This window comes from Rosa chinensis, chromosome 2 (assembly GCF_002994745.2).
Source record: "Rosa chinensis cultivar Old Blush chromosome 2, RchiOBHm-V2, whole genome shotgun sequence".
NCBI lineage: Eukaryota > Viridiplantae > Streptophyta > Magnoliopsida > Rosales > Rosaceae > Rosa > Rosa chinensis.
The window spans coordinates 48,322,113-48,345,321 of record NC_037089.1 but is presented as its reverse complement, the minus strand read 5'-3'; the positions used below and the strand labels follow the sequence as shown (position 1 = coordinate 48,345,321).

Sequence of the window (23,209 nt, the reverse complement as noted above, 5' to 3'; positions counted from 1 at the left end):
ATGCAGAAGAATTCGAATTCAACGAAATCGAACAAGAGGTAAAAATGCCTCAATTCCAAAGTTAGATTTTAAACAAATCTACAAAAGGGGAAAGTTTGATGTGTTGGACAACCACCACTTCAAATTATTGGAATTCACAACCCCCTCAACAATAGGAGAGACAGATCTTCTGATGATCACTCCTAAAGAAGTTGCCCGAGCAAGAACAAAAAATTATCAATTTATGCATATTGGAGCAGTCCAAGTAGGCATAAAACTTCTGGCTCGAGAAGGCATAAACTGTTCAGTTCTATGTGTCCTCCAAGACAATAGGCTAACAGATTTTCAAGCTAGTCTGTTGGGAACCCTTGAAGCATCTTTATGCAATCAAGTGGCTTATTTCAACCGCTTTCCAAATTTCTCTACCAGCTTTAAAGATGCAGCTTACTGTCTAAGACTGAGAGTCAAGACAGATGTCATATCCATGAAAAAAAGATATGCAAGAATTGGCTATAATATACAGAATATACTATAAACTGATGAGTACCACAGTAGAACCAAAGACAAGGATATCAAACATCCCTGGTCTTACTACTGGATTCCTCACCAGTAAGAAGAACCATTCACAACAGATTCACAAGGTTACTTGAAATGAAGTAACTTTTCCTATTGAATGGAAATTGTTTGGTCTGAAAAAACTAACAGAAAATGCCAAAGCGCAATTTATGAAAGCAAAAAGACTGGAGATATCAGTCTAAAATTTGACGATCACAGAAAAAGTGACGTCTGTCCTGAAAATGTCAGGATAAAAAACAATCTTCTTAGAAGAAGCTACAACACTAGAGAAGCTAGTGTTAGTGGTACTAAATACTCTGAAGAACCATCAAAGTCTATCACTGAAGAAGATTTAGAAGCTGATCTGAACAGACCAGTAAATATGCTTAGAGCACAAAAGCTCTATGATCTCTATGATGAAGCAGAATCCTGCAAAGATCCTGAACGATTAGAAAAGCTAATTGAAGAAATGAAAATTTTCAAACCAGGAAAGGAAAGAAAACTCCTTCCCTATCAGGATATTGAAATAGAAGAAGGAGAAAACTCCAAAACTTCCATAACCAGAGAAAAAGGAAAAGTAAAACTTCCTTTTTAGAAAGCCCCTACAGGAAAAAATGGAGAAAGAAATTCTCAAAGATTTGTCCCAGAGGACAATATACCCAGAATACCAATTTCCACTCATGGTATCTGGTTAAATCTAGACAAAGCTCTAGACAAGAGGAAAACTCTTAACCAATGGGTTGATAGCCTGATGATGGCTTCTGCTCTAACCCTTGAAAAGTTTGAAGCACCAGATCTTCAGGTGTATTATGAAACTACTCTCACTGGAGTAGCAAAGAAATATTATTTCTCTTTCAAAGAGACTGCAAGAGGAAAAGACTGGCTTGAAGAAATCAAAAATTCAAAATCTCCTTATGATTTTGCAGTACCCATGTACGATCAGTTCTGTGGAGATCTCTCAAATTTGAGTGAGAAAGCCAAGAAACGGCAAAATCAAATATCTATGCTCTCAAAATCTGTGACATGAGATATTTTGAAGAATACTTGAATGAATTTCAAGAATATTACTGTACAATTGGTGAACTAGAAAATACTGATCTAGTCAACCTGTTGCACAGGAAACTCCCTGAACCATGGAGAACAGCTATGAGAGAAAGCATAGCTGAAAAATCAATTGAAAGATTTTCAGTTGGAGGAATTGCCGACAGAATCAGGCAATTACTGAAAGAACAATGCAAAACCAATCTTAGAGCTAAGATGGGTAAGAAACAACTCAAAGGAGTTGAAAATTTCTATTATGGGATACTGGACATGCCAACCAACTGGGGATGTCATGAATCCAAGTTCCACAGAAAAAGAAAAGAAAAATATTACTCTAAAAAATTCAGAAGAAGTAATAAGAAAAGAGATTGGAAATTTAAGAAAAGTTCCAACTACAAGAAACAACAGGATGAAGATCCTAAAAAGAAATTCTTCAAGAAAAAGAAGAATCACTGAGTCAACTCTCAGAATACTCAACCAAGCAAGAAAGCTTGCAGATGCTGGTTATGTAAAGCTAAAGGGCACTATGCCAATGAATGCCCAAAAAAGGGTAAAAGATCTATGAATGCTCTATTTGAAGAATATGAGCCTATAGTAGAAATAGCAAACATGAAGGGCTACGAAATAGCCTATTCTGATGATGAAGAAGATGACAGGTCAGTCTACTCTGCCTGGTCTGATGAAGAAGAATCATCTAAGTCAGAAATAGATTCTGAAGTAGAGTAGTACTTCGAGTCTAGATAGATGAATGTTCTGCATGTCAAAAACTGGGAAGAAAGTAAGACGAAAGCAATAACGTCTTCTTATCAGGTGAACCCTAGTACATTCGTTTGTGACTACTGCCTATGTTACGAAAAGAATGGACTTCCTATGTTCTGTGAAAAGTCAAAAAGACTTACCACAAAGAATGCTTCATAGCTGAAGCAAGAAGAAAAACCATGAATGGCCTTGTCAGCCAATTGGTAGAACAAGAATATGAAGAATATTTCTCTGGGAAAAAAGAGAAAGAATTAGAAACTATGTTCCAAAAAACTATGGAACCCTCCTCTTCAAAAAAGGAAGAAAAAATCGAGGAAGAAAAACTCGATACAGTTATTGAACAAATCGATGAAGAAAAACTCGATGCAACTATTGAACTGGTTGAAATACCAGAAAATGTTATAGAAGAATGTAAACCATTCATACCTCAGGAACAAGCTCAAGAAAACGAGCTACAACAATCGAAAGTCATCTCTACTAGTAGATACAGCAACTACATAGAGATTGGACTCAAATTCCCTGATCATAAAAAATATCATCTACATGCATTTGTAGATAATGGATCAGGATTTACAGTTGCAAAGAGATTTGCAATTCCAGAACAACTCTAGAAAGAAGATAAGAAAAGAACAGCTACTGGTGTTACGTTTGATGGAAGCCATCTTACGATGAATAAAGTAGCAAAAAATGTTCATATCACCATTGGTGGAGGAACATTTATCATCCCTAATGTTTGGCAATCTGAAGGCCAAGGATTAGATTTCTTGTTGGGAAATGATTTTATTCTCCAACAGAGATTCATCCAAGATGAAGAAGCGATAGGCTTCAGAAAAGGAGAATGGGTGTTCTAAGCGGACACGCTTACCCAAGCCAAAAGTGTAGTAGGACCAAACTTTACTACACAATATCAGAGATGGCAACAGAATAGTGGTGATCCTACCCCCTACAAACCCAAATTTGAAACTATCCTTCAAATCAAACAACAAGAAGAACTACTTGTTGAAAGATCATCTTCTGAAGAAGAAGAAGAAGAAGAAGAAGAAGAATAAATATCTAGCGCAGATGAAGAAGCTAGATTCATACATGAGCATAACCTCAAGCACTTTCAGAATAAGCTTGAGTCTCAGAAAATTCTCACTCTTGACAAAATCAAGAAACTACTCGAGCAGAACATCGATGTAGACCCTCAGAAGTTTTGGGAAAAAGACTCAGTGGTCTGTGAATTGAGATTACATGACATGAATGCCATCTGTCAGGTCAAAGCTATTCCTCAGTACAAAGTTGAAGATCTCCTGAACAAGAGATTAATTCAACCTTCCACTAGCCCTCATCATGCTCCAGCATTCTACGTGAGAAATCATGCAGAAAACATCAGAGGAAAATCTAGAATGGTGATTGACTACAGAGATGTCAACAAGAAGACTATCAAAGACGGTTATCAAATTGCTCAAGTAAGAGTACTGATCAACCAGCTCAGAGGAGCTAAAGTCTTTTCGAAATTCGATGCAAAGTCGGGTTTCTGGCAAGTCAAGATGCATCCTGAGAGTGTTCCTCTCACTGCATTTGGAACACCACAAGGCCATTACGAATGGTTAGTAATGCCTTTTGGTCTAAAACAAGCTCCCTCAATCTTTCAGAGAAAGATGGACAACATTTTCAAACATGTTGCGGAGTTCTGCGTCGTCTACATAGATGACATCCTAGTCTTTTCCAAAAATAGAGAAGAACATATGAAACACCTCCATGAGGTTGTAAACCTGATTGTTCAGCATGGAATTATCCTAGGTGAAAAGAAAATCTTATTTATCCTCGATGAAGTTGATTTTCTAGGAATAAACATCAAGAATGGAGCAATAAAACTCCAACCTCACATCCTTGAGAAGATCTGGAAATTCCCAGATAAAATTCCTGATGCCAAGAGTCTAGAGAGATTCTTAGTAGTAAAAAATTATGGGAGAGATTTCATTCCTAAAATCCCAGGACTAACAACAATGTTATCTCCTAAGACGAGTTCCAAGAGAAAATGGAACTTCACCACAGATGATGAAAACCTTGTAAAGCAGATAAAAAATCTCTGCAAAAACCTCCCTCCTCTACAACAACCAGAGGAAAATGATGAAATTATCCTCCAAACAGATGCGAGTGATAATTACTGGTCCAGTGTTGTTTTGGCAAAAACGCCTGGAACTAACATTGAAAAGATCTGTAAATTTTGTAGTGGCAAGTTCAGCCCTGCAGAACTGAATTATCCCACAGAGGAAAAAGAAATTTTGGCTGTCAAGAAAACAATTTTAAATTCTCCAGCTTTTCTTGGAAAACCCTTTACTGTCAACACCGATTGTGCTAGAGTAAAGAATTTCAAAAAATTTAAACTTGATAAAGCTGCTGACAGAGGAAGATTTACCAACTATCAATTATTTCTTAACCAATATGATTATAATGTTGAATTAATTGCAGGAAACAAGAACTATGATCCCTACGCCTTAACCAGAGAAATGGCAATGTTCAGTCGAAAAGATGACGACGAAGGTCGTAATCCCATAAGCAGAATACCTGGGAAAGAACATGAACCTGCTGAGGAGTCTAAAGAAAAAATCCTCAAAAGATTCTTGCTAGGTCCAAAAGGACTAGCCACAACTGATCAATCCCAGGGTAAAGGATTGACTAGCCCGTCTCAAACGGCAGAGGGTAAAAGCACATCAAGACCGTTGACGGCTGCTGCTTTGCCAAAAAGCAGACCTACTCCAACCAGAAAGCAATTCTGGATAATCTCCTCTTTGCTTTTCAAGAAAAAAGCAATGGTCTGATGTTCCCAGCTTTCTTTGCACTATCTGAAGAACTATATGAAAATGCTAGACCACATTTAGAAGAACTTCATACACAGCAGAGTGCTGTTAGAAAGGAAAAAATTCACTTCCTCGAAGATCCAGAAAGTGCTAGAGTCCTTATCATAACACTCAAAGAATCAGACTGGCATAAATTCCATAGTCTGATAGGAAGTCATAATTCTGAGGACCGTATTCCTCCAACTCTCTTCATAATTGCAGGACCATATGTTGGAAGATACTTAGTCAATGTTCAGAGTGAACATCCTCAAGAACACAAGCTTTGGCTTGTTGAAAATGGTTTTGTCCATAATCTGTGGACTAAAACAAATGATGATCTCAAAGGCTTGCCCCCTATCATTGTCAACACAGTCAAAAATATTAGAAAAATGACTATACTCTTCGTCTAAAGTTCAGATCCAATCCCCCAGAATGGATCCAGAAGGCAAACGGTGAGGTTGAGTATATTTCTCCATATCATTATGTGAGGATTATTCAAAGGCAATATCTTCAACCTGCCTGTGTGGGATACAATGGCCAGCCAAACTCAAGCATCCCATGGATGAAAGACATGGCTCTAGAATATATCAAAAAGATCATCTCTGAAGATATCAACAATACCTTTCTGGCAGCAGGAGAAAAGACAATTATCACTGCATATGATCATCCTGACATAGTCAGCAGTGACCTATTCCTATCTCTTACTAGAAAAGAGATAGACTCGATACTGGCATGCTTACAGTGGGTGGAACGACTTGAAAAGGACAACCACTACAAAATGTATATTGATACAGATGTCGAAGACAATGTAACAACTGCTCGTATGCCCTAGGCAGATAACGACTCGTTTGTCCTTGGTCACAATTCAGAAACAGACGAAAACATGTGAAGCAGCAGGTGTAGAAAGCGCCGAAAGTACTTTTGGACTTTTCCCAAAAGTTGCTTTTGCTTTTCAAAAAGACAGGTCTCACCTAAAGGAATCTGCTTTTCCCCATCTAACCCCACCAGCAGGAGTACTCAGGAATGCAGGAATTCACGGAGTCATTCTATACATTTTGTTGTCTTGAATTGTAATTTGAGTTCCGCTCCCTATAAAAGGTGCTTCAGCTTCTCTAGGAAGGCATTCGAAACAAATTGCCCAATTAGATCATAAAAATTGAGAAGAATCAGATTCTCTCAAGAAGTAGTAAAGATATAGCAGCAGTGTGCTCTTCCCTTCCGGTTTAAGTGTGAAGCTTGCTTTCTTTACAAGTAAGTAACTGTAATCATTCTTATGGATAGCTAAATAGGTTCTTAGCTGTTTACCTGAGAATGAGGCTCTGAATTTCTGTAATCATGTTAAATAAATAAATTCTATATGAAGCCCAATATGTAGTCTGAAAATATCTGTTTAAGTTTTGAATACTGCAATTTATCTGTTTATTAGTTATATGCTAAGGTTGACTATTCAAAAAGCCTAGAACAGCAGTGATTCCGCCCCGAAAGTAACTGTTTAGACAGGATGTCGTTAGGTGAAATATTGCATGTTGAAGGCTAGATCTATGCTTTTGAATTTTACATTGCAGGCATGATAATTGTGAAAACAGATAAAGGTAGAAAAAGGTTGAAAAAGAAAAGAAAAAAAAGGGACACGTGTTAGACACTTAGAGGAGTACCCAAAACCTGGTCAGGAGGTGCTAACCACACCTGGTCAGCCAAGTACTATCCCCTCACAATTAGGTCATTTTCTGTCATTCTCACTTGATCAATCAGCTCTCTCATCTCGACCTAGAACCCGCGAAAACTTAAACACCAGCCTCGCTCTCTCCTTTTCACTTAGCTCTCTCAGCTGTCTGAGATCTTGGTTCTCTCTCAGCTGATTTCGATTCGGTTCTTTTCAACTTGGGGATGGGGTGCCTTTTATCCTCGTCAAAATAACGCACACCGTTCGGTGTTCCGGTTACTGAAAACCCATACCTCTCTCTCTCTCTCTCTCTCTCTCTCTCTCTCTCTCTCTCTCTCTCTCTCTCTCTCTCTCTCTCTCTCAGCCTCCTTGATAGTCGACGGCGGCGAAACGACGGCATTCAGTGACTTTGCTTGGTGTCTCCTTGAATCCGAAGTCAATCACTCAGTGACTCATCGTCGTCTTTCTCTCAATTTCCTCTGGATGGTCACTGGCACTAGCCCTATCCCACTGTCCTCGAAGCTCAACTGCACCGACCCTCTCTCCTCGAATTAGATCATGTGCTAGTTCGATTTGATCGTTTAAGCTTTGTTTTTGAGAAAGGTGTTGGCTTTAGTGAATGTTTCTGAGATTTATATGATCTGGGTTTCATTCAATTTGGTTTTTATTGGGTTTTTAATGCATGTGTTTTGTTTCTCAATAGATGAAATTGGTAAGTTTAATTGAAACACGAATGTTTTGCAAATCTACACCTTCAGATTCTTCAACCAGAAGCAATCAAGAGCCAACACAAAAAATTTTCTGCAAGAAAGATTAGTTTGCTATCTTGACCATTGGGGCTTGGTTGGCATGATCGTAGCAAGGTTAGTCCCTTGTAGACTTTTGAACTGATTTTGTTAATAGCAGATTAAGAATGGGGAGGACACCGTCCTGATAAGCGTGGTTGATTTTTTCAAGAAGCAAAAACTGAATTGAGTTTGGTGATTCAAATAATTTTATGGTCTATTTTGTTGCCCAATGAATTGAATTAGTGCAGCAGTGGAATGGTATTTGTGCATCTCAGTACTGTAGTGATAGTTTACTTTTGAGAAAAAAGAAGATTGGGTTATGGTCCTATTTAGATTGTATAAAATAACTGGTTTTGCCTTTTAGTAGAGTAAATGTGCTTTATCTTTTTGCAGTTTTTTTATCCACCATTCTATTTTTACGGATGGAGATAAGTCTTCATGGACGCTACATGCTTCCTCTTTCACTAATTATACAGTTCCTCCTCTCCTCGGTGTCTTAAATTTGCTAAAAATCTAGGTGGAAGAAGGAAAAACTTTATTAATTTTTTTTCTTCTTCTAGTCTCTTACGCACAAACTACAATCCACATTGTCAATTCAAATAGCTTCAAGCCTGCAACTTAACTGAATATATGATTTGTCAGGAGGGCTTCTTCAATCTATGTAAGCATTTTCACAGGGGAGCCAACCACAAAATTATTCCAACTGCAATGCTGATGGCAAGAGGAAGAGTGAGTATTTCAATCTTCCCTCTAATCCATATTTAAAAACATATTTAGATTGTGAGGAAACATTTTAGTGCTTTGGGAATTGGAGTGACTATTATCATGCAAATCTTGTCTCTAACATCAAGAGTTTCTTTATAAATTCTAGATCCTAGCAGATGCAATGGGACTTCGGAAGACTGTGATGACAATTGCTCTAATACTTGCAAGACCAGGTAAAAGAGGCTCTAGTGATATCGAAATTACAAAGAAGAGGAAGATAGATTCAGATACAACTGCCCCATTGAAACCAAAGGGAGGCACTCTTGTTGTTTGTTCCCTGTCTTTATTAAGCCAGTGGAAGGTAAATAGCTTCCTTTTTTTGTTCGCATTGAATAATTGCGATAATTAAAGTTGCATATTATATTTAAATTTTGTTATGATGCAATGTCAGAATAATGTAGTAAGAACTTTCTCATATATATCCTCAATATATATACAGATACTTTCAATAATAAGATGAATATATTGATGTTTTCCTTTAGTTTCCAGCATATCTTATCAGTTCTTTTATTAATGTCAGGATGAGCTTGATACTCATTCAGAGCCCGAAAGTAGTTCCATTTTTGTTCACTATGGTGGACACAGAACTGCTAACCCCAAGGCAATCTCGGTACATGATGTGGTCATGAACTCATGATAACATATGGTGTCTTGGCTGTAGCTTAAAAAAGTGTAAGGAACCTTGCCTTCTTTTTTAGCCAAGTCTTATTATTTGTAATTTGTTAAATGAAAATCTAATATATTAGTCTTCTCATTTCACGCTTTTCATTTGTTACAATGTGATACAGGATGGGGAGGACAGCCTTTTCCTCCAGGTTGACTGGTATAGGGTGGTGCTTGATGGAGCTCATACCATTAAATCTTCAAGGACCCAAGGTGCTCGATCAGGCTGTTTTCACCTTGTCATCACATTGCAGATGGTGATTGACTGGAACTCCTATTCAGGTCTGCTAGCTGTTGTCATGCTTGATAAATGTTGAGTGTGGTTAGTGAAGAATATATGATACTGTGCATTCTAGACAGTAGTTTTTTCCCATTGTGCATTTTTGATAACTCTAATAAGCTGTCTCTAGTATAGTAGAGGTGGTTAATATATTAGTATTTACATTATTTATAAAATCCTTGGGTCATCAATTGTTGTAGAATAATTTGGAAGATCTCTACAGCCTCCTATGCTTCTTCCATGTTGAACCATGGTGCAACTGGGCATGGTATGCCAAATGTTGTTTAATTTTAAGATGATGCTTTTCTATAGTATCAATAAAAACGTACTGCAAGTTCAACTATTACTAGTGGGGATGCCAGATTTATAGGTTACTAATATAATTTTGTTAAGAGAAAATTAGATATACAACTTAATTCAAAAGCCTTATGAGATTGGTGATCCAAGAGGACTGAGATTGATAAAGGCCATTTTGAGACCACTGATGTTAAGAAGAACAAAAGAAACAAAGGATAAAGTGGAAGGTGAGTACTCTTGAGAGCTATTTTGAATCTCTCTCTCTCTCTCTCTCTCTCTCTCTCTCTCTCTCTCTCTCTCTCTCTCTCTCTCACAACATGCATTATAAGGTACTGAACTCTTCGTAGGATTTTAATGTTTGGTGTATGTGATTTCAGGCCCATACTTGTTCTCCCTCCAATTGACATTCAAACCATTGAGTGTGAATAGACAGATGCTGAACACTACTTTTACATGCCCTTTTTAGGAGATCAAAAGTAAGTTATGTCAACACTAATTGTGGCCAACTTTCAACTGAATTGAGAATGTACTTGCAAATGCAGTATTATTTGCTTACAGATTTGTAATCACTTGGCACTTTCAGTAGTCTTGTTTTCATAGCTATTCATAGCTGATATTTTTTATGCAAAAATATACAGGTCCACTTTGACCGGTTTGTAGCCGAAGGCAAGGTTCTTCACAACTATGCAAATATCCTTGAACTACTACTTCAATTGAGGCAGTGCTGCAACCATCCATATCTTATCATGAGGTGGGAATGAATTTGCATTTATTTTGACTTAACCACTAGGTTTTGTCCTTGTTTCATTAGCTGTAACTACTTCTAATACTCGTTGGTTTGGAGTACTGCAGTTGGAGCGATTCACAAAAGAAAAGCAGTCAGGGTGATTCACAAATGTATGCATACTTGGACAAGCTTGCACGAATATTTCTTGAAGCTAACCAAGATGTTTCCACTTCAAAGCAGATTGTCCCCAGCCGAGCATATGTCGCAGAGGTTGTTGAGGGTATCCGTAAAGGTGAAAACAGAGAGTGTCCTATATGCTTGGAGTTTGTAGATGATCCATATTCACATAGTATGTATGAGAGAATTGCTTTTGCTTCTTTCTGCTCCATGCTAGTTGTGTTCTCTTTACTGATGGGTGAGTTATCAAGTGGATGCCTCCATTGATTTGAGCAAGCACCATGTTTCCAAGATGTTTCAGGACACAGTTGCGTTCAGGACTGTCAAGTTTCTTCAAGTTCTAGCAGATCTTTACTTGAAGGTGAGTTACCTTTGTTGCTTCTTTTTTTTCCCGTCCAAGTTATGGCTCTAAACAATTTTATTGACTGTCTGAGTGATACGCTCAAAGCAAGCATATAATTTAACCCTATAAGATGTCATCGTTAGTATATAGTAAATAGGAATCGTTCTATTCCGGGGATTGAGGGTACACCCGTCATTGTAAGACAAATAAAGAATTAAAATAAAACAAAGTATATTATTTACAAAAATAAAATAAAGTATATACAAATTTACGAAATAAGGGGGGTTTTTAAGATTTGGTTTCCGAAAATTAAAAGAATTAAAACAAATAAAACTATACAAATTCAAGTATAAGAATGAAACATAAGAAACAAAGATCAAAACCAATTCCATAATCAAATTCGATTCAACCCTACAATTGTTCTTCCAAGTCATGAGAAAGAAGTTGATTATATAAAACATTTGAAGCAAATGATTTTCCATTTTTTACCTTCCTTGCTAATTAATCTAAGTGAAAGCACCTAGATCAATTCTATCAAACATGCAATCAATGTCTAGAAAGCTAACTAATCATAACATGTTCAACGCAATACACATAGAGAAAGGCTATCAACTTAAGTGAACAACTTAGTATGAAAAAGTTCATCTAATTGCAATCCTTTTCAATTAAACTCGATTTTTGTCCAAAACCTTTACTACTTTTGATTTAAGTTTACAAAACTATTAGGTGAATCACAAACTTAAATCTAGCATCAATTACCTGCATATATCCTAAGTTGGCCACCAAAGAACATAAACATATAAAAGTTTTTTGTAAAGCAAATTTAATTGAACAATCTCACAAAAGCAACTTAGAATCACAATTATAGGAATCGAAAATTCATTCAATCATAAGAAATTCATAATTAAACTCTGTTCAAATATTATTGTCAACTAGAAACAATTCTAACGAAATCAAACAAGGTTACAAAGAAAGAGGTTGAATTACACCATGAAATGGAGATGAGGATGGAGGGTTGACGTTTGGATGCTTGAATCTTGGAAGCAAGTCTTCAAGGTGGAGGATGGATGATGATGCTCATGGCTCCTTCTTCTTCTTCTTCTTCCTTGCTTGAAACCGTGGATTGCACTAGAGGGTGGAGAGAGAGTTTGACGTTATGGAGAGAATTTTCTGAATTATGGGGTGTGTGGAGTGTGAAACTCTTAACGTCAAGAATAGGGGAGTATATATAGGGACGGCCAAGGCTCTCCAGGCATTCAGAAAATTCCACATAGCTTCGACCAATCATAGAGTGCCATGTCACATTTGGTGTGTCATCCATCCAATCAAAACTCTCCAAAATAAGTTTTTAATCCCTTAATATATATTTGCCGAAATATCTATGAACTAAATCTGATTTATTTCCTTATTTTTGGCCAAAATTCCTTTAAGGAATGTAGGGATGAACCTAGACTTGTTTTGAGCATTCACCCTTCCTTAAAACTCTCCAAACCTTATCTCCAACGTCACCCTTGATTTCCTCTTGAGAATTTCACGTTAACTTCCTTATTTCCACGGCAAAATCAGTTTTAATTCTCCAAGAATATCTTTTATTTGTTGCACACACTCCTCCTTTCCTTAAAACTCTCCCTTGATTTCCTCCAAGGCATATCATTCCTTGTGTAGCGCCAATCTCCTTGATTTTTCACGTTACTTCCTTTTTTTCCTCTTGGTATTTTATGGCAACAACACAATTAACTCCTCCAAGAATATTTCTCATGCGTCACAAACCCAAAATCCAATGGGCTTTCTTCATTTGCCGAAAATCCACATTAATCTAGAAGATTCTTGGGCCTCCATGTCATCTTCAAGCCATGATGTCTCCTAGTGCCTCCAGGAATCTTCCTACAACGTCAATTTCCTTTATTTTTCCGCTCATGCTTCTCAGGAGTCTTGCTTTGACAAAGTTTCCTTTTCTGAACAGGGTTTCCTAGTTGAAACAAGATTTCCTGGTTGGACCAGGAAAACTTCATTTCTTCGTTTTAGCTCATTTATGCAGTCCGTGAGCTCCCTCCAACGTTCTCCAGCTTTTCTTGCCCTTTTTGAGCTTATTCCAGCTTGTTTGATCCAAGGACCTGAAAATATAAACTATTACTAAAAATGGAAACTTTCTAAAAAAGTAACTTTCCTAAACAAGAAAGATTCATTTAAGGAAATAACTAAGTAAATATGAGGAAATAATAATTAGAACGTCTCATTAAAATGCTCCTATCACTGAGGCTTGTCGATTTAATATTGTTAGAGTTTATGATTAGTTAACTGGAAGAGGAAGACAAACAATGATACGGTTGCAAGTAATATAAAAAAGATTTGGTGTATAGTGTCATTATATGATGAACTAGATTTACATAGTTGATCAGAAGTTGGGATTTTTTGTCTAATTCTTCAAGTCAATTACCAGCCTTAAAGTACTAATTCGGGTATTACTGTTTTAGCTCCACAAATGCAAATGTTTATGGGTTTAGTTTTGCAATATGAAATTTTCATTGAAAAGGGTTGTGACAGGAAGCAAATTCATAAACCTGTATTGATGATGGTAGCTTAGCTTTTTGGTTTTAGATAACCTCGAAAATGAGCTAGCTTTCAGCATTCTTTTTGGTCTTTCTATCATCCATCTTCCTCCAGTTATCTTAGTAATTCCTACAGTACCTCAAAACCTTCAGATATAAGCACTTGTAATTGCAAAAGGCATGTTAGGCTATGTTAGTTTTGACTTGTGTAGCAACTGCAGCTTATTTAGGCTTTAAGGAAAATGGAATTGTCTTCAGAAATCAAAGACAATTTAGGTAATTAAGCTTTTCTTTTACTTGTATTGTTCTCTTTACAGATCAGGACCGAGTTCTAGCAACTGTGAGGGTTCAGCCATCTCATGGTTAACTGACGGCATTTGAGGAACATCCTAGAATGAGCAGGATGATCTCCAACTTCTTTTCCATTCAAATGGTAATTTATTTTCCACCCACTTTATTAACTGATCAGTAAAACTATACATTTCTACCTTAGTTATACCATGCTGGCCTTAATTTTCACTACATACCTATGGTTCTACCCTAGAGGCACATGATTTTGAATACAGGTATCTTAGATTTTAGTCTCTCATGAGGTGTTAGTGGAGCTTATAGAGATGTGGTTTTGTCTTCTGAAAATACTAATTCTTCCCCAACTTTAAGCCTTTTATATGTCTGTAACTTGTCTGAATTTCTTTTTACGTACCATTTGGCTATACTTGTTTGAAATTGTTTTTGTTTTTGGTTTTGGTTATGTTTGTTGAAGTTTGCTGCAATTAGTAGATTTTTGTCCTTGGTTTTGGTTGTTAGGTGTAGTTTGCTGAAACTATTTTTGGTTTTGGTTATGTTCGTTGGAGTCTGCTATTTAGTTTTGGTTTTGGTTAGTACTGACTCTTGAGGTTAAAGAGTCCTTTTTGTCAGAACCTGCTGGGTTTTTTTTTGTTTTGCTTGGGTAGTGTTTTGTCTATAGCATCACCTCAGTTATTTCCTTTTACTGAAACTACACGTGTGAAAGTTTATCTAATTATATTTAGTTTGGCTATACTAACTCATAGTTTGATGCCCTAGAATCTATCGAAGATGGAGGTAAAGAAGCTCTTCAATAACATCAATAGCTCAGAGAATGTGATAGTTATCTAGACATAAATGTACTAAAAGCACTAGCAAATATAACTTCATTCTATGTGCATATTATCTGCAGGGTTATGCATATATAATACCTTCCGTTTTCTATGACCACTTCTATGATTCGGGTGATTCCATTCATGGTCATATTGTAAAACTGGTACAGCAGTGCAGCTAGCTTGTTCCTTTATTAACTTGTGTCTAGTAGAAATTCTTCCTTCATTAAGCATTTGGACTTGTCTATAGATTCAAATTAGTAGATATGGGCCATTTTGAACTGATGCTCATGATTAGGTTGTGTACATAAGACAATGGTGGATTAATAGAAATTGCAATGAATGATTTTGGATGTGGATTTCATACTTTCATGAATAGGCAACTTTAATTTCCAGAATGCAATGCATACCAATTGTAACAGGGGACTATTAATATGTGTTATCTCAAATTGCAAGCTACAACAAAACCACACCAAAATGTGTGGTTGCAGCTGCACAAAAACAACACAAAAACCAATTATTAGTGTATTGTCCTTTTGGCATTGGTACAACAGAAAATTGTAGTCTAAATGGCAAAAGAACAACAGAAGTTAGATGAAAATGTTGGCTAAAGCGTATAACAACAACAAATAAGTGTGGTTGGACTTAACCAAAGAAAATATAAATGACCTACAATTTGTGGTCTCTTTTATATTTAGACCACAAATATTTGTCGTGTTAATAACCTCAAACAATAGATATCTGTCTTGCATATATGCTTCACACAATAGAATTTACATTACAATGTAGTTGTTTTGTTTCTCAGACAACACAAAACTGTTGTGTTACCGCTTTTAAAGATACATATCACATTGGTCCCGAAATGCAAAACTCATCAGACAACACAAGATTTTTATTTGTTTCTGTCGTCTAATTTTTTAGATGACACAAGTGTTCTGTCGTCTGATACCCCCAAGACAAGACACCGTACTAGATGACATATTTTGGTTCGTTCAGACGACAGAACAGTTATGTCGTCTAAAGGCCTTTTTGGCATAGTGATGAATGATGGTATTGGACGCGCTTATTGTTGCCTCGTTAAAAACCTTGCCAGGTAACAAAAACCCAGTGGGACAAAAATAACCCTGGTCGAAGGACAAAAAGAGCACAACGCTCATATGTCCTAAATAGCATGTTTCTGGATGCTCCCCCTGATGAGAATCTCCCCCTGATAGTTGCAAGCCTCATTTATGTATGTAATAAGTTACTTGTACCTTGTATAGTAGTTTGATGTGTCTATCACTGAAGTGAGTCCATGTGTGCTTTGCATAAAGGGGCTCATCACAAATGTTCATACCTGCAAAGTTAAAGCAATACCAACAAAGCTAGACGATTTTCAATAAGTCTTACCTCATATGATAAGGTTAGAAACAATCTCATATGCTCAAATTCATACACAAAGTAATAGCTAAACAATATAAAGAAATTGATACATTTAACTTTGTATACTTTAAAGCTACTTTAAAACATTGAAAAATCATCATGGCATAACTATCTAGCTATACACATCAATATGTTTGTGTATTGATATGTCTCATATAAGCTCTTCAAGAGCTCTAAGTAATTCATAACTTTGTGAAAGTTAGAATATGTTGCAACATTATAATCATAATTTGAATTCGATAGTAGTCTCGTCATAATACTCATTAAGGCAATTTAGATCTCATTGACTAGAACAAAATGAGTACATTTGAGCTAGATTTAGACTCTTTGATTCCATGAGTGAGCTTCAGGCTCTTTCAACCTTTCATGGACTTGAATCATTCATGTATTTGAATCCCTTGAGGATTTGATAAGCAATACGCTTATTATGACACTTTGCTTTTGAGATTTTGCTTTTAGCAATGTGTCTTTAAGATCTTCATAATATACAATGACAACATGTCATAAATCTCTCGTCAATATAACAGCTACATGTAACACTATATTTATATAAAATTTGTCATTCGTATAAGGAAAGATTTTCATAATCTCATGTGTCTATAAATAGACATTGCGTCATAGTGATTTATCTTCATTTTTGATAAATACCCTTTTGTACCATGTAAGGTTAAAGGTCCAATTATTTCATCATGTTTCAAATATTCAATTTCATTGGAATTGCCTCTTTCCAATTTGGCCAATAATATACTTTGTCGACATTCATAATGAAATGTGGTATAACATCAATACAACCCTTAATGATTTTGGTAGCTACCATATGTAAATTATCATCGATGATCATAGATCCCACACATTCTTATATGCATGTATTAGCTGTAATAAGATTATTGATATTGGGTACCCGTGCCACTTCTTGGGCATATATTGTTACTTCTAGGATAATCATCTGTCATAGATGAATTATGTAGAGAATGTGGATGTTTTTACTTATAATCTCCTGTAGAGCGTTATAGGGCTTGTATGAACTTCCCTCTTTGGAAGCTTATAACTTTAGACTTGGTGTATACATTCCACACAAATTCACGCTGTTATTCAAATGACAGTAGTCTTTCCTCCACCTAACGGCGGGAAGACTATCTTATTATGATCATGCGCAAAAGATGCACTCAAATATCTATCACTTTCTTTGGAGTGAAGATCTTCATTGGTTGGTGGCGGACCTAAACCAACTTTTAGGTCAAAAACATTTAATTCATGAGCATTAACCATATTGATGTATTATTGTATCACCAATACATCATTCCCTAATGGCGTACTTACAACCTTTGTATGTGTAGCCGTCGGTGCTCTTACATGGTTTTATGACACTCTCTTCAGGAGAACCATGTCATTTGGATACATGTATACCACAAATCAAATGGGGTCTAGATTGTTTTTGATAGTATGGTTGGATTTATTGACTTTAACCGACGCATATGCCTTTGCATTTAGCATATGATTTTGTCACTATCTTTTATCAAATCCCTAGTTTAGATATTTCTCGAAGTCAAACTGAGACGGTGGATAAATATCTCACACCAATTCATATCATTATTCAGGAACAATCTTTCTCCCCCTCATGGCAGGAGGATTATCTCATTAAAGTGACAACTAGCAAATATATTGTACGTAAACAAACAATTTGCTTGTGAGTAAGATTAGCATTCATCAAACTTGTAAGTGATTCCACGCAACGTGGTAGACAAAAGATGACATAATCGATCATGCCAAATAGTGTATTTGGTTCAATGAACTTCTGGTTCATGACATTATATATATGCCTCAATTTACTGTAAAAAGTTGATCGACTCAGTATATATCAGATAGCAAAAAAATCTTCTCCAACCATATTGAAGGTACTTAGTGCGTCAATATTTCAAATTTGGTAACATGATAGTAGCTCATTCAGAGCCATAGATCAAGATCTACAACTCTTGATATGGGTGTTACCTTAGCTTCAGTAAACATTAATTGTGAAATACTGATAATTGGATTGGACCAAATTCATTTTGAACTGCTGGCCAAAATGATATACTCGAAAATTTTCAAGTTGAAAACTATAATCTATAATAATAGAGTAACTTTATCACGTGGAGAACCTCAAGTTCTATGTCACATATAAATGTGTAGTCATAAAGATGAGGGACTTTAGGCCCTCATATAATTGGAGATCCAAGAAACTTGAGGTTTCAATTTTTTTCAATTTATAACAACCTCTTAAGGAACATCAGATTCCTACATAATTAGAATAAGAAACATTTAGTTTCAATGGGAACTCAAGAGGTTACAATAAATCTGAGGAATAACACAACAATGTTTTCAACTTTGCTTATTAGAAGCAAAAGACGTCAGGCATGTGAGATGAATCTCGATGTTCATATTAGTCAATGCAATTAAATTTGACCAGTGCCCTTTTGAAAGTGGCTTGATAATCATCCACCATATTGTGTACCATAGGCGACACATGCCTAATTTATAATTTCCTCACATGTGTAGATGTTAGGGCAGTATTTACATTAAATCATCATAGTGTGCTGATAACATGTTATAAAGTAGGAAGAAGATAAAGAGAGAATAGTTGGGAGGAAATAGAAATGTTCTCATTCAGTCTCATTAGCCTTCTTTATATAGAGGTCGGGTTTATATCAAAATACATAACTAATGAATATTTACATAGACAGCCACATAGATAATAATATTTACAACACGATCAGTGATATAGGTTATTTTTTATAATTGAGAGATTTGAGTTCGACTTATTATTTATCAGTTATCAATGATCTTTCAGGCAGTAAGTTTGCCGAGTCTGTAGAAGGATCAGGGATCCAGAATGTTATGTTACCAGTTTTTTGACTAAATACTGGAATTATGGGTACACTGACAATATGCTTAACATCTTTGGATCAAAATGATCACCAACGTTAGCCAGAGTTTCCATGACACAAATATTACGTATATTTAACTCGATCAATCAATTAAGCAACATCACAAATGCCACTACAAATTTAGAAGTATGGTTTGAATATTTGATTCCCACTAATTGATAGGAGGAATCAAGAAAAAATTAAACTCCCGAAAGTTTTTATCATCTACATACTAAAAAAATTTCAATTTTCCATGGGAAACTGAAGTCTTAGCATGCTCCAAATGACACAATGCCTTTTCAGTTCCACTCATCCCAGAACATGACCCATTGGCTCCTAAAGTGACAGCAAAGTAAAGATACACAGTGCAGAGGAATGTCAGGAGAACAAGGGCTGTTAATAGGAATCGGTGCCTTTGAAGGAGCGTTGACCAGCTACCTAACTCATTCTGTGAAAATTGTTTTCTGAATGATGCTGTCCTTCGGACAGGAGAAGACAAAATGCTGTCAATAACCATGGTGTATGTACTGACCTTCCTCAGACAACCTGAAGTAAAGCACAAACTTTTGGTCAAAATGGCAGGTGACAAAGCTATTTTTTATCACAAGGAGAAAATGTTGCTAGATTAATTGCTATTGATAATGGAATACAAAGATAATGCACAGAGATTGTGTATACAGATAAACACAGAGATAGAAAGTAGAGAATTAAGAAAAACATGACTGCTGGTATAATGATTATACCAACTTTGCTTCAGTCATGATCAACAACACAGTCATGTTCAGGCTGGAAAAGGGTGTGGCGAATAAACTGTCATTGTAAGTAAAACTATCATCCATTCAAAGGTCGTCAGACACACCAACAAAAAATATCAAACAAATTCTAAAGACAAACTAACTGAATTTGTTAAAACAAAGACCTACTCGACAAAAGGATAGAGAATCAAGCAGATGGCATAGTACCTGACTACCAACAAGTAACATATATAACCAAGGGTGTAAAGATGCTCAGCTCAAATTGAAAATGACAGTAGCGCTTAGATCATCAGGCTTCCGGCCAAGTGGCGGTGAAGTCAGTTTTGAAGGTTCGACAATTTTTAATTACAAAATATGCACATCCTCTAACTTAGATTTACAACCTCTAAGCAAGAGCAAATAAGTTCAATCATCAGTCCAAAGACAAATCTTTCTTAGAATATTTGGGAAAAAGAAATATATCTAGGTATCTTTATGTGAACACATATCCAACACTACTAGATAAAACTAATATTGGGTTGATCCAGACATAACCCGAGATTATTTGTCCCGAGATTATTTGGAACTGCAATTTGTGCTAAACAATCCAACCAAAATCAGCTTAGTCTGTACACAAATAAAGGTTGAACCAGAAACTTTGGGTCAAACACATTGGTGTTCTGGCTAAACAAGCTCAATAAGCCAGTCCTGGTACAATAAGAACTTTTGGGTGACGGCCAACAGAAAATCATATTTATGAAAGAGATACTGAGGATAGCATCAGTACAATACTTGAGAAATTGCCATTATAGGAAATGTAAAAATCAAATTGAAACGAGTTACATTCCCGTTGCCAGCATATATTTCTTTAGGTGCATACCATGAAATAATTACAACCTGCACTACCCAAGTGCATAACTTCAAAGACGCTACTCTTACTGTAAATATCTCATCTTGAATAAAATAATTCAGAAACTATTGCTACTTCCCAATAGAGTTTAGGGTAAACACAGTTAACAGTCTTACAGAACCCAAAGACTGAAAAGAGACTTGCAATACTAAAATAGAACCAAGATAACCTCAATTTGCCCTTGAATAATTGAACCACCTCATGAAAGGCTTGAAGCATTAATAGAGGCCTTTCAAGTTCAACACTTCATGTGTGAGTTTGTTCTTGGAAAGTTTGTCCTCAATCAGTCCTTATTTTCTATAAAATAGGAACCGGAGTTTTAAAAGTGCTCCCTTAACTTTCATCCGAAGCCCATATTCACAATGAGACATTCACCTGTCTACTGGACTAAAACAGCCTCCCCAGGAAATAACCAGGATAAAAACGTACAATCTCTAATTTGATATTTGAAAAGGAGGAAGGGGTTAATCCAATTTAGGATGTTCAACCAAAAATCTATTATCTTCATTCATAATAACAATTTATGCGAATTAGATTCAATTTTGAATCCTATCAATTGTAATGTCATAGTTTTACCGCATGTAGCAGTTATTACATATTACAATCTTCTAATATTTTTGTTCCGAAGGAAAAAAAAACGCACTACAATGAGAAATACCAAAGTGACACCAGTAAAAATGTCAAAGCTTTCAATTACTTGGAGCTCAACTTCGTCACACATAAATGACCTACAGACACACACAGAGGCACGAGAGAAACGAAGAAAGAAAGAAAAAAGATCAACATTTGTAGAGCATTACCATCCACTAAAAGCACATCATCTCAATCAAACTGAAAATGAAACACGCTTCAATGCAAGGGCACAATCAAAACAACACGCAAAAGTCTTCGCTTGCATTAATGCAGGTAAATATCTAGCAATTTATTATACCGTGAGATCCTCAGACAGATCATTCCGAAAACAAACGAAATGGCAGCATCATCAGTACTCTGAAGGCATTAGAAAAAAAAAATCAAACAGCAAAATCTCTCTTTCTACCTCAGTTTTCTGTAGATCATTAACAATTTAGCTGTCTTTCTCACACAGCTTCAATTCAACTTCTAGCTAAGGTTTTCCGATACGAACTAATCCAGATCTCTCTTCTTTCATTTTCCTAACAATGCACTAATAATAATTTCTTCAAGAAAACTCATCCCAATCTCACAGACACAATAAACAATCTCCACAAATCCAAATCAGGTCATTCTCATAAAAAATAAAAATAAAAATAAAAAACGATAAATGTGTAAAAATGAAATGAAAAGGAAAAGAAGAAGGCGTGGTTAGCTCAGATCTGAAGGAAATTGAAAAGGAAAAGAAGTAGGGGAGACTTACGGATGAGGCAAGATCGGGATTGAAAGAGAGAATGGAATTTGACGCCGATCTATTGCGTTTCTTTTTTACGTGTTGTGTTGTGTGTTTGGGCTGGGTTGGGTTGGGTTGGACTTTGGAGCTGAGGAATTGCGGGAGTGGCCGTCCACGGTGTTTTGACCACTAATAAAATAAACACGCATAGACGGATTTGATTAAGAGGGAGTTTCTCGTCGGTGACTTTTCTACGCGCTCAAAGGCCGTTGATGCTCTCAGGATGCGTTATGTTGGGGCGTAGGCCTTGCAACGCTGCGTTTTGGCTTTTCTCTTTGTTTTTTTGGGAGGAAATGTCAATTTGTGAGTCATTATTTTGAGCTTGACAAAAAGAGGCATAATTTAAGTGATTTGTTTTTGTTACACTAGACGGGAGAGGAATCAGTGGCGTAATTTAGTCCTAACCCAATTTCTGACTCCCTCATCACTTGAGCTAATCGCAAGGACAATAAATGTATTCTATCCCTTTTCCATTTTGCGATTGTTCTTTTTACTCTAGGGGACCTTCCATGACTTTGTCCTGGAGAGAGTAACTTGAAACCATAATCAACATTTAGATTTAACTGAAAGGAAAGTGTTCAAAGTGCTCGTAGAAACAGATTAACTTTTTTGGGCCTGACCCCAATCTACGTCTCACTTGGCCAATTTGCTTCGTACTTAGGGTTAGAATGAGGTTGGTGGCGCACGGTGCACACCATAGACAAGTGCAGGCTATACCTCTCCAAATAACTGAAAAATTTGCCATTGATAAATGATAACCTAAGGTTCCTGAACAAATTGTACATAATATGTTTAGAATCTGAATTCCAAATACCGATTAGCTTGGGAGAGTTAACCCAAAATTGTTCGCAGGACCTCAACCCTAAACTAAGCAACATCAAATGACGACGCTGGACAAGAAGAAAAGGGTTGTGGTGGCAAAGTAGAAACCCTAGCCATCGTCATCCACAATCCTAACCTGCTAGGCTTATTGTCTAGATAAAGACGAAATCCCAGTCGATATTAAACACGTACTGTCAAACGTTGTTGCCATCTAAAACAAGCTAAACTCGCTGAAACTAGACAATCAGTTGGCTAGTGCTCCAAGGTCAAAGACATGGAACAAATTGAGATATGTAGTGGTTGTCTCTTTGAATTGAGATATGTAGTGGAAGCTTTTTCAGTTTTGTAGTGGAAGCTATTTGCAGCTTCTTTGAATTGACATTTTGCAGTGGAAGCTTTTTCAATTGTTTGGGGGAAACCTATTCCAAATGAGAATGTGTAGTGCAAGCCGTAGTGATACCCTCTTGATTTCAGATATGTAGTG

The 23,209-nt window shown here is 36.3% G+C and overlaps 1 protein-coding gene and 1 pseudogene across 1 annotated transcript; one reads left to right on the top strand and one right to left on the bottom strand.

Annotated features, from left to right (window-relative positions):
* LOC112184423 overlaps positions 1–10,786 on the top strand; it is a 32,792-nt pseudogene extending 22,006 nt beyond the window's left edge.
* Positions 10,787–18,887: 8,101 nt separating this feature from the next.
* On the bottom strand, positions 18,888–22,097 carry LOC112190472. Its single transcript, XM_024329901.2, has 2 exons — positions 21,874–22,097; positions 18,888–19,400 (listed from the first exon to the last, which is right to left on the bottom strand). The coding sequence occupies exon 2, from the start codon at positions 19,369–19,371 to the stop codon at positions 19,087–19,089; it is 285 nt and encodes a 94-aa protein (XP_024185669.1). The 5' UTR covers positions 19,372–19,400; positions 21,874–22,097; the 3' UTR covers positions 18,888–19,086.
* Between the last annotated feature and the right edge of the window lie 1,112 nt (positions 22,098–23,209).

What these genes read in the sequence shown, in the direction of transcription:
- LOC112190472 (XM_024329901.2), bottom strand. Translation starts at nt 19,371, where the DNA reads ATGGTTATTGACAGCATTTTGTCTTCTCCTGTCCGAAGGACAGCATCA.